This window comes from Toxorhynchites rutilus, chromosome 2, assembly GCF_029784135.1.
Source record: "Toxorhynchites rutilus septentrionalis strain SRP chromosome 2, ASM2978413v1, whole genome shotgun sequence".
NCBI classification, from domain to species: domain Eukaryota; kingdom Metazoa; phylum Arthropoda; class Insecta; order Diptera; family Culicidae; genus Toxorhynchites; species Toxorhynchites rutilus.
The window spans coordinates 118,165,078-118,177,761 of NC_073745.1; the positions used below are offsets into that span (position 1 = coordinate 118,165,078).

A 12,684-nucleotide genomic window follows, 5' to 3' on the forward strand; every position below is an offset into this window, starting at 1 on the left:
GAGCTGCTCAACTATGGCCATACTCTCAACTCGGTTCTCTACTGTAAGCAGCTTGACCGTTTGAAGCAGGCGATTGACCAGAAGCGGCCAGAAATGATCAATAGGAATAGTGTTGTTTTCCACCAGCACAACGCTCGGCCTCACACATCTTTGATGACCCGCCAGAAGCTACGGGAGCTCGGATGGGATGTCCTATTGCACCCACCGTATAGTCCGGACCTGGCTCCAAGTGATTATCATCTCTTCAGGTCCATGAGGGGGGTTTCATAAGGGGGAGATAATGAAGTTGCCTTCTAAATGGCAACAAGTTTGCGAACAAAACGGCGCATATTTGATTTAAATTGGATAATTTGAGGTATGTTAAATAAAGCGTCAAATTTCGATCAGAAATACGACATTTCTTTTTCCCCAACCCTATATTATACAGAACTACTACAATGTTACATGTTTCATAAAATGATTCTTCTATGTATTGTCTAAATGAATTATTGTTATTTTTGAACACCAAAAAAGTTTTTCCATTGGAATCTTATTTACTGATTTACCGAGTGGGGATGAGAATGGGTCAAGCATGAACAAAAATGTGCGGAAAGCGTTAGAAGAGAAGTTGATGTATATTTTTTGAAAGCCTTTGATTGTATCATAAACGAATTTTTCGTGACAGTTTTATTACAATATCACAATTTCGCGGAGAGCCTTTTTGTATTTAACTGCTCCAGGTAGTGACTCTACTTGAACCTACCTATCAGAATCAGCAACCAACCTGAATCTCAACTCACATGCGTGAGTCCACCGTTGTTTTCGACACTTGAATGAAGTCGAGAGTTCTGGTTTGTCAAACGTCGGTAGTTGAACAATCGTCTAGATATTTTTTAACTTTTCTAGGAAGATAAGGATACTTCTAGTTTTTACTTTTACAGAGCAAATATTGCGACAAATATCTAATTGGGCCTCAGAACGAATCCATCTGCGATCTGGAAAACAATATCTTCTCTGGTAAAATTGTGTCATCAACAGCGCCGCTCGAAAACTTCCTAATCGATTAATCGATTTCGCTCAATATTAACCATTTTAAACTTGAAACGACTAAACAACAATCTAGGAAATATTAAGAGAGTATTCATGTATGACAGTTTATTTCAGTTTTTGAGTATTATTGTTACAATAAAGGGTGTGTCACATCAAATTGCATCACGGAAAAAACGCTGTAGATATTCGCCCAGTAGACCGATCCTTTTGAAAATTTTAGACAGTAAAATAAAAACTATTAAACAACTTTTTGCATTTTCTTTTTATTCATACTTCGAGCCCAAGCCCGTATGCTCGCACCTTCCTCTTTACCCCGTCCATAAGGTTCTGTACAACGTCAGGTTGTAGTTTTTTTGAACAGAAATCCATTTTCTCTTGAAGTCCGCCTCCGATTTCACAACTTTTGGGTTCTTCCGGAGGGCCTGCTTCATAATCGCCCAATATTTCTCTATTGGGCGAAGCTCCGGAGCGTTGGGCGGGTTCATTTCCTTTGGCACGAAGGTGACCCCGTTGGCTTCGTACCGTGCCGGTCATCACGAAGGGGGCGCTCCGCTTTCCGCAAGAGCAGATCGCTTGCCACACGATGTACTTTTTGGCAAACTTGGATAGTTTCTGCTTGCGAATCTCCTCCGGTACGCTGAATTTGTCCTCTGCGGAGAAGAACAACAGGCCCGGCAGCTGACGAAAGTCCGCTTTGACGTAGGTTTCGTCGTCCATTACCAGGCAATGCGGCTTCGTCAGCATTTCGGTGTACTGCTTCCGGGCTCGCGTCTTCCCCACCATGTTTTGCCTTTCGTCGCGGTTAGGAGCCTTCTGAACCTTGTATGTACGCAGGCCCTCCCGCTGTTTGGTCCGCTGGACGAATGAACTTGACAAATTCAGCTTATTGCCGACATCCTGGACCGAACTTCTCGGATCACGTCTAAACTGCTTAACTACGCGCTTGTGATCTTTTTCACTGACGGAGCATCCATTTTTGCCGTTCTTCACCTTCCGGTCAATGGTTAGGTTCTCGAAGTATCGTTTTAGTACTCTGCTGACCGTGGATTGGACGATTCCCAGCATCTTACCGATGTCCCGATGTGACAACTCCGGATTCTCGAAATGAGTGCACAGGATTAATTCAGGACGCTCTTTTTCGTTCGACGACATTTTTCCAAATTTACGAAAAATTGACAGTGAAGCATGGCTAACGTGATCTATACACTCTGATCGGATTATAAGCGAAAGCTGAAGATATAATTCCTAAAAATTGAATTTCTACAGCGTTTTTTCCGTGATGCAATTTGATGTGACACACCTTTTAATAGGACCTTAACTTCAGTTCAGTGGCGTCGAGTGAAGCTTTCGCACCCGGAGCGGAAGAGTTGATTCGCTCCTCCTGCCAGAAAAGTAGATACATTCACACCCAGGACGGAATAGTCGTTGTCCCACCCTGGGTGGAAGAGTTGGGTAAAAGAAAGGTCTGTGCACGCTTTGTTGCAAATTAATTAAATAAAGACCAAAAAATCGCACGTGTAGAGCATTGTAAAGACACCATTTCAACAACTGGAAGCGATCCAGATTTTTTTGATTCGATCATAACTGGTGATGGAACAGGGTGCTTTAAATATGACGCTGAAACTAAGCGTCAATCTGCAGGATGGAAGTCAAAAGGCGAGCCAAAACCAAAAAAAGTTTTCAGAAGTCCAGAATCAAGACAATGTTGATCACGTTCTACGATTCCAAAGGTATTGTACACAAGGAGGAATTTGTTCCAGAAGGTCAAACTATTAATGGAGAATATTATTTACAAGTTATACATTGTTTGTGTTAGACCTGAATATCCAGAAGGGAAACAGCTGTTTGTATTGCATGATAATGCACCACCTCACAAAACCAAAAAAGTTCGTAAATTTTTGATGAAACACAGATTTGTTTCATCGACCACCCTCCGTATTCTCCTGACCTATCACCGTGCGAGTATTTTCTGTTCCCTAAACTGAAAACTGCCATGAAAGAAGCGTTTTACGATGATATTCCAGCCATTCAAGCAGATGTGACACAGGTGTTAAAGAACATTCCTTTAGATGGGATGAAAGAGCACAAATTGGTTGATCGTTCTAAACGTTGTATTGAGTTGAATGGAGACTATTTCGAATAAAAAATAACTTTCAAACATATTACGATACGTGTTTTATCCTATATCTTAAAGGTCCCCTTATGTTTTGAACATATTGTGTATATTTCGACATGTCGTTTGTTCCTTCATTGATAAAAAATTGTTAAAAATATGTCTGTGTTAGACATATCCTACAAACACATCCTTATGGATACACATAACTATGCGGTATCAGTTGATTCGCCGAGTTGTAAGTATAGCAACCGGAAATCATCAATACTTTCTATCAGTATCTTATCCAAATTTTTACTTTTAACTTCTGTTCTTTGTATAATTGTATTTCTTGACAGCGACATTTTTCAATCAAAGTAATTATTTCAGATTTATTGTTAATATTTTCAAACAATAATTCTCCTGATGCAATAAAACTCCTGTCATCGTCTTCGAAGGACTTCCTATGCTTCAATAGAATTTAATGTAGGGGAACCGCGGGTAAGACGGACAGTGGGGGTATAATGGACAGGTGGTTGATTTGTATAGTTGCATTATGAATTTCAAATTTCTGTTGATGGGAAACCCTTCTACATGCTATTCTATAATATTTAAACCATCCTATGGCAATGAATACTGATCAAAAGTGGAATCGGGAAACAAAAACCGAAAATCGAACATGATTTCACGTGTGGATGTAACTTTTGCGGCTTCGATATTAAGCATTTTGAGTGGTTTACTTGTAAAATTGAATTCGCTGATGGTTATATTTCGGTTTGTGAGTTGACAGAGAAGCGATATTAGGTATGTACGGAAAAGTAAATTCATTCGTAAGTGGTAAATTTAAATTATTGAAATAATTGCGCTGGTGGGGTTGAAATGGACAGTCCATCCATAATCACATCCAATGCATGAGGGAAAGGGAAGGGACGAATCTTCCACTTTTTTTTCTTATTGTTTTCTCTGTTCTACTTCAGTTACTGGACACACAAACACTAAGAGAGAGCGAAATTATTCCTCTCGCGAGCGATAAACCTCAACGCTTCGTATATTATGAACCTGTCCATATTCCCCCCACTACATGTCCATTATACCCGCACCGATTGAAATGTTCTACTTTTTGGCTTGTTTTAATTTCAGTAAAAAACATGGAAAACACCTGTTTATGAAACATTTGGAACATTCGAAAAATTATTTCTAGAACCAGTATATTGAACTGTAAGAAGCTGCTTTTAAGTTTTGGATCTCGAGAAAACAAATTCTGAAAAACATTCATTTGGAGTCAACGATAGTTTCTTTCTATTTTAATATTTTTGGGAACGACTCCTGTTGTACACGATGCATTTTAGTAACGAGTAAATATCAGACTGACGGGCAACCAGTCGCCCGCGGTCTACGTTTTGGCCACTCCTGCGCTATAGCTTCTCCACGATGTTCCAACAGTGTGCACAGTAGGGTGCCAATGGAAATGGTCATCTCGAATTTCAAAAAGTTACCCCATAAAAAATGTTCACCACCTTGAAAATACACCCTATGCAAAAAATCAGCTCAATCGTACTTAAGGAAGAGTGGCGCAAAGCGGTCAAAGTTTGAGTTTTTTGAAAATCGAAAAATCCCCTAGGGCGGGGGCTGGGGGGAATGTAGTAAAGAAAATCGGAGTTTTCGAAAAAAATTGTTTATGCCAAATATCTTAAAATTGCATGAAATGTCGAGATCTAGTGTCATTTCGAAAAATTTTTCGTCAAAAATCGGCATTCTGGGACTCGACGTGTCATACAATTATAAGACGTTTGGCATCAAATTTTGTTTTTAAAACCTCGATCTCCGGTGATATTTCGGTTTTCAAAAAACCCAAAGCAAGGTACCGATTTTCCGACAGCATTTACGCATCCAGCTGTCAACAGCGTAATGATTATTGTTCGTGCATAAAAAAAATTAAAAATATATCTTCAAATATACATTTGAAGATATATGGGATGCGTAGCGAAATTAAAAGGGTATTGGTGTAATGTGATGTTTCAATTTTGCGAAAAACAAAGAGATGTTATTGGTTTCATGTACGGACAGAAGCAACTATTCATGATGAATGTTTTTTTTACTCAATTGAAAGATGAAATATAAATTGCAATTAAAAATTCTTGGATTTTGGCGCCCCAAAGGGTCAGCGCCCCTGGCAAATGCCGGAGATTGTTAATGAATCAAATCCATTGTTTTCCTATACATTATTCAACTTGATTGTTTGCGAGAATCGCCTGAGAACAAAATTAATTATGTTGGTCAATTATTTTTATCTTGTTAAGCGTTTCAAAAAGCATTTTTTTCGGATGCATTTTACAAAGAACGTCTGAAGGTTAACATTGATCGAACATTGATCGAAGAGTTGTTTAACGAAGTCAAAAACTATTCAAAACTTCTCAAACAGGCCACAGCCATCGAAATATATTTTTCGAATGAACGCGTTTTTTACGCTGATTTTCTCTAGAGCAGGGTAGCAAATTGGCATCGATGTGATATCTCAAGATACGAATCTTAAAATGTGATATTCAATGATCAACGTGGTCATGAGTTCACGTTTGCCACAGAAATTATTATTATTGTTAAAGTTAAGCATTACAACAATTAAGCAATTTTGTTAAAACTCGACTTTGTTTTATCCTTATTACTCGGAGAAACATCTCAAAGAACATTTTCTTAACATGTATAATATCGCTATTCAAATACATACAAAAATCAAAGGATTATCGTTCTCCAAAAACAACAGCTGAAAAGCAGCTAAAAGATAACACACTTTTTTTAATGACAAATTGTTTGTTTCCCTTCTCCGCACAGCACGCTAAATGGAGGATCCCAACCGAATGATGGGTCACGGCGGCCTGATGCCGCCGAACTACGGCATGCCGACAAATGACGGCCAATCGGTGGATAATGACCCCCGCAAACAGGACATCGGCGAGATTCTGCAGCAAATTATGAACATCACGGACCAATCGCTAGACGAAGCCCAAGCCCGAAAGCACACGCTTAACTGTCACAGGATGAAGCCGGTTCTGTTTGCGGTGCTGTGTGAGATCAAAGAAAAAACAGGTTAGTGGAAAAGCCATGTAGTATTGCTGCAGTTGTTGTTGTTGTTGGTTGAGCAAAAGGGAGTTCTTATCGTTGGTGGTACCTATACAAACAAAACTCATGCGAGCAGGTTTCTTTTATTCTGTTGGCTTCTTCTCTTTGTGTCCTTTGCTGCGGGTTCCTGATTTCGATGATGAGAGCATGTACCATTTTGGCTGTAGTCCAGGGATTAAAGACGCGCCACCGAGGCTGCCTGTAGAATACCAGCTAGAGGCTTTTCCAGGCTTTAGCACTTCACATCTTTTTTTGGCCGCCTGGATTCAGCATTCATGGTGCGGACAATTTGTAGCTTCGTGTCGGGATTCCATCTCCCTTTGGAATGTGTACGTTGATATTGTTAAAGCGAAATGTGCTGTTAGTGTTTCAGTTGATTCCCAGTTATAAATTTGTAATCTTGGATTGTAACTGGTTTTATTTTCGTAAGAGATACAGAACAGTGGAATGACATATTTCCGTAACCAGAATTAATTCTATCTGCATTATTCATCGTCTCTTAATGGAACGTTAGATAGTTAAAAAAACAATCAAAAGCTTTTTCAAATGAGCTGTGTCGAAGCTGCTAATGTATTTTTTGTCCATAATAGAAGCACACCGTATCATAATTTCAAATGCTGTCAGAAAACTGTCCAAATGCACGATGATGGCAGAGCACCGCTGCTCGACAGTTGCGGCTTATTGGTGGGCGGCGACGCATGATCTAGATTTGCATAACAATGCTCATTTTCATATATCCATATATCATATCAACCGGCGGTTTGACTCCGTTTATTTATTTATATTTTTTTCTCGTTTTGGTAGCGCGTACTTTTCTTCGTCCATTTTTTTTGCTGCTGCTGCTGCTGTTGGTTCATTGCTGAAACTCCTCCGCATATTTGGTTGTTGTTTCCATTTCGTGTTTTCGTCTCGAATCGAAATTCTCCCCCATTGCTGCTCGCTAGAGTGTCGGTTGGTCCTTGTTGAAACCCCTGGCTTCCACACCCCTGTGCTCGCACGCCAACGTTTTCTTCTCAAACTGTGAGCCCAAAGAAGCAAAATTAGTTTTTGAAGATGTGCTCAATTCGGCATAAACCTAATTAGCATTTTAATTATATATCAAGCCTACTCCCAGCGTGGAAGAGAACGCGCGCGCCCCAAAATAGATGGTAGTGATAATGTAGAATGGAAATGAAATTAGAAAAAAAATCACTCTATGATACGCGGCCATGTGGGGACGAACTATGGCGCTTTTTCTGTCTGAAATTATAGGCAAAGAATTCAAACTATCAACACTAGTGACGATTTAAGTTTTTCGATGGTGAAGTTTATATTTACAGTGTGTTTATTTGTAGTAGGCATTCGAATACATGCTAATTTCGATTTCATTTTGGTCTATGTTCAAGTGGATTTTGCATTTCGAATTGGGAAGTATCCTTCCGCCTAGTAAGTCGTGATGATTAATTCAAATTGGACTTTTTACGTACGTGAGATGTATCATAGCTTTTTTTTCTTCAGTGCTTGAGTTGGTAGTTTCAGAACTAAAATAAAATTAAAATGGGAACTCAATTAACACAAATTCTACGGAAAATTAATTTAAATCATTGATGATATACCCCTCTTGACGCCATTGTAATGTGGAAAGAACTATCACCATCCTTTAAATGTGATTGCTGATGTGAGACACCGCATGAACTTATGAGATTGTACACTCATGACATTTATCCCCCAGTCATTGAAATTTTAACGTAGAAAACTACGACATAATGAATGATAGCAAATCTCCTGTCCCACGTGGAGTTTTGTACTTCCAATTCTGGTTAAATATCAACAGGAAAAGGATCCATAGCTACACCGTTTCTGTACACGAACCTGGAACATATACAGAGCAGACTCGATTATATACAGTTTCTGATTTCTTTTCACTGTATATAATCAAATCCTATATATGATCAATTAAAAAAAATGTTTTGCATGTATTTTTTGTTTTCTGAATATAAAAGAGGAATTTGATTTTTGATTTAACCCCTTGAAGTCAGAAAACACCTTTCTCACATGAAAAAAATAAATTTAACCAGATTTTCTCAGGAGGTGATAGACGATCATATTTGATGAAAAAAATCCTTCTACGCATATGTTCGAATTTCAACAATGACAGAGTTATAGAACTTTTTTTTTGTTTCGGACTCTATTGCCTCAAACTGACTCTACATTGAAAAGTACGCTACGGAAGTCGATTCTGTTGGTTTCATTTAAAAGATGAGAAAATTTAGTACAGGATATAGTAGTTGAACAACTAAATAAGTGGATTTTAATAACATTTTGAAGTGAAAAACCTAAAAGTTAAGAATCTATAATGTGTTATTATTAATTTCATCCTCAAAAATGATATTAAACTAGATTGTTTCTATCAATCAAATTGAACCTCTCTAACCGCTCTACAATTTGTTCTTTGACACCCAACTTCTACCATTTTTAATTTTGCTGCAATTTCGCTATAAACAATTCCTGCTGTAAATTCAAGCAAATCTCCAAAAACCACGATTTTTACCCATCTATACATGTAATAGACACTTAAATTTCACCTTAACGTTGAAAGGATACATTTCTCCTTGAAATAAGTCATATTTGATATATAAAAAAAAAATCCATACTGTATATAAGCGAATCCAAAATTGTATATAATCGAATCACATAGAATCGAGTCCGACCTGTATATTCATTGTTTTTTATTTCTGGTATACGATGTGATTCCGGGTTTAAAAGATAAAATGTCTAAGAGTTCTATGCTTGTTATTATTGACCCAAAAACTTGTTACATTAGCTTAATAAAAAAAGTAAAAATAAACCTTTTTAAGTTAAACGGTATAATGTACTAAAAACAAAAAAAAAATTAGACAGGTTGCAGTGAATAGTTATCACATCCCTTCCTTCATTAATCTAGAGCAATGATGAGACTAAAATAAAGTCGTGGGCATATGACGAAACAACTAACTGTGGACAATGGAAATCCGTACCTAATTTACTTTGGAATATTTTGATGATGTACTGTATTCTATTAGTCAAATCATTTCATTCGATACTGATATTGAAGGGATTACAAAAAAGTACATATACCTTTTTAAATTTATGTTGTTAATAATGTAGTGTGTTCTTCAAGTCAAGCCATCCAGCCATTTTTTACCGGCGGTCAAATTGGATTTTTCAAGATAACGTAATACACAGATAACGGAATACATAGATAACGGAATACACAGATAACGGAATATACAGGAATTATAATAACAGCAGAGATAAAGGTTTGTTCCAAATTTCAGATCAATAAATCCAAAGGAACGGGGTCAAATTTTTATTAATGTAGGGCAACCCTACAGACATACAAACATACATACAAACAGGTCAAGTTGAATGAAACCGTTTCAAAAAGTAATTGACTATTTTGTTACGGCGGCCATCTTGGATTTGAATTTTCCCAAATAGCTGTGATCTACTGGTTAAGCTCCTTCACTTGATACCCATTTTGATGGGGTTTGTTTTAAAAAAATATGTAATCCGCCATTTTGTGGTGGCAGCCATCTTGGATTTGCATTTTTTATAAATAACTGTGTTCTACTAGTGAATCCCTTTCATATGATACCCATATTGATGGGGTTTTGATAAAATATGTGATCCGCCATCTTGGATTTTTAAAATCATGAAATACGCAGTTTTATAATGACTGCAGAGATAAAGATGTGTTCCAAATTTCAGATCAATTGGTCAACAGGAAGGGGTTCAAATTTCTATTAATGTGGTAAAGCGCTACAGACAAACATGTTACAAACATACAAATTACAGGGCAAGCTAAATAAAATCGTTTAAAAATTGCTTTAAAACACATCATCACACAAATCTGTATATAAACTGGGACCCGTTCGGAAATCTATTTAGTTGTGATTGCGAAGTGACAGAAGAATGGTCTCTCTCGCTCGCCTAAGCACTATGCTCTTCTCTTTCAAATTCGTTTCTTTTCTGCCGCCGGACTTCTATTATTTAATTCTCACGAATGTCTCAATCGATCAATCGATCAATTGTCGGGGAGATGGGTATTTCCGAGAAGGATCGATTCCTCCTTTGAGCGTTCATAATTCTTTTTCGTGATATGATTATCTCCTTATTCGGAAGATAAAATGTCTGAACGTTATGTGCTTATTATTTATTGAACCGAAAATTTGTTTCAATAGCTTGAAAATTGCTTTGAAAATAGGCTGTTTAAATCACACAAATCTGTATATAAACTGGTAACCCGCCCAAAAATCCACTCTCAGAGACGAATGATCTTCGGTCTAAAGTTCACTAAAAAATAAGAAGAGAGCAGAAAGGAAATCCACTCAGTTATAATTCTGTAGTGGTTGAAGCAAGTTCTCGCTGACAAACAAAAACCTGCGCTCCCCTTGACCAATCCCGATTCTATTTTGCCACCGGACCTCTAGCGAAAAACGACGTATCGATAATAATTTTAAACAGAGTAGCTATCTTAATGAGACTACAAATTGTGCCATTGACGATAGATGATGCGGACAATACGAAATGTTCCTTCACGAGTTGGGGTAGAGAATACTTCACAATGTCAAAGAAACCACCTATCAATTTTAAATGCTTCGTACCAGGCTCTCTACGAAATTTTGGATACAATAGATTTTACCATCTTTCAAGAGCATTCTCCTTTCTATGATTCTGCCAACTAATGAGAATAACCCGTAATACACTTACGCTTACGCAATTCGTAGTACGTAATACGCTTTGTTTCGATTGTCGCATGGAAACATCTGTGTTACGGATGGCTTGCAGGGCCTGCACTAATCCTCTGTGTCACCGGAGAAACATCGTACACAGCTACGTTAAGTAAGTTTGCATTGACGAGCCAATGCAATACGTGTCAAGAGATGGAAAATGTACTGAAAATAAATTGAGAAAGGTCGGCTACCCAAAGCAGCTCGGAGGAACTTTGGGTGCCACATGAATTAACGCGAAGGAGCTTGATCAACCGAGTTTCCATCAATGAAGACGCTAAGACGCTCCGAAATTCACCCAATTCTGAAGCAAATCATCACGGACGATGAAAAATGGGTAAAAAAAACTATGGATGGGTTATACCTATGATATAACTGCCGTTGGCTTAGTAATCATTTGTGTTTTTTCAGTTAGCAATATTCGCACCTCGGATGTTCTTTTGTATGTATTGATTAAATTATTTATTAAACTAGTGAATGAAACAATTTACGATTCCAAGTGCAAACAAATCTCAATATAGGTCAATTCATGCATTATGGTAGTTTCCCCAGGCTCCATGGTTTTGAAGTCTGTGTTAGGGAAACATCCACTCATTCCAGCGATGGTACCTCAATTGTTGCGCAATCATAACTGAGTGGAATTCTGAGCGACACTCGCTTTTATACCGATTGGTGTGATTTCAATAGTCTGTTTTGAAAGCAATTTTAAGCTTATTGAAACAAGTTTTTGGATCAAAAAGTAACAAACATAGAATGTGTGGACATTTTATCTCCCGAATGAAGTGTATATCATACCATTTCGTTCAGAGCTATTAACGCTTAAAATCTCGTTCTCCGGCGTAACGCTTTCATTTTCGAAACTTTGAACTTACACCCCAGTATAGAAATGAAAGACGTAATCCTACGTCAATGTAGGAATATCGTTCGCAAAGGATCATGAGGTAAGCGCGGCGAACTATCACAAACACCTTCAAAGCCTGGAATGACGCCAAATAAGGTGATGGTGTGTTGTATGTGGTGGGATTGTGTGTTACCACATGGCCAAACGATTAATTCAGGCTTCTGCTGTTCACAACTGGATAGATTTCAAGAAGCGATTATGAAGAAACGACCTGAATTGATCAACACAAAAGGTGTTGTCTTCCATCATGACAACGCAAGACTCTACACATCTTTGATGACGCGCCGAAAGTTGAAGAGCCTGATTGGAACATTTTGATGCATCCACGGTATATCCAGGATCTTGCACCGTCTGACTACCATTTGTTTCGATCTCTACAACATTCTCTTGATGGAAAAACATTGGCCGACGTACGAGCAGTCGAAAATTACTTGAAAACGTTTTCCACCGATAAGCGAACGTTTGTGGGATCAATCGCAGAACTCTTCGTTGATTAATCTTCTATAGAAATATAAGAAGTATGTTTCTCCGTTAAATGGAATACATGTTTGATACAGAAAAGTCGATTTTCGTTCATAATTTTTATTTCCAAAGCGCGATATTGCACCTGAGAATTCATTACCATTTTGGTTTCACACTAACGGAACACGAAACATAGTTTCGCAAACGAGAAGTCCAATTGGACTAACAACGATGTCATTGTAGAACATATGAGGATTCAATTTTCCAAATTTTACTATTTTTCTTCAGAGTTTTCCGAAAATTTTCCGATTTTTCCCCCATTATCATTGATC

The 12,684-nt window shown here is 37.9% G+C and overlaps 1 protein-coding gene across 11 annotated transcripts in view; it reads left to right on the forward strand.

The window, feature by feature from the left end:
• Positions 1-12,684, forward strand: part of LOC129767617 (homeobox protein extradenticle) — a 64,776-nt gene that overhangs the window by 8,397 nt on the left and 43,695 nt on the right. For all 11 annotated transcript variants that reach the window (XM_055768671.1, XM_055768672.1, XM_055768675.1 and 8 more), the window contains exon 2: positions 5,951-6,205. In XM_055768671.1, coding sequence (XP_055624646.1) covers positions 5,959-6,205 — 247 coding nt within the window. In that variant the 5' untranslated portion in view covers positions 5,951-5,958. The remainder of the gene's footprint in view (positions 1-5,950; positions 6,206-12,684) is intronic.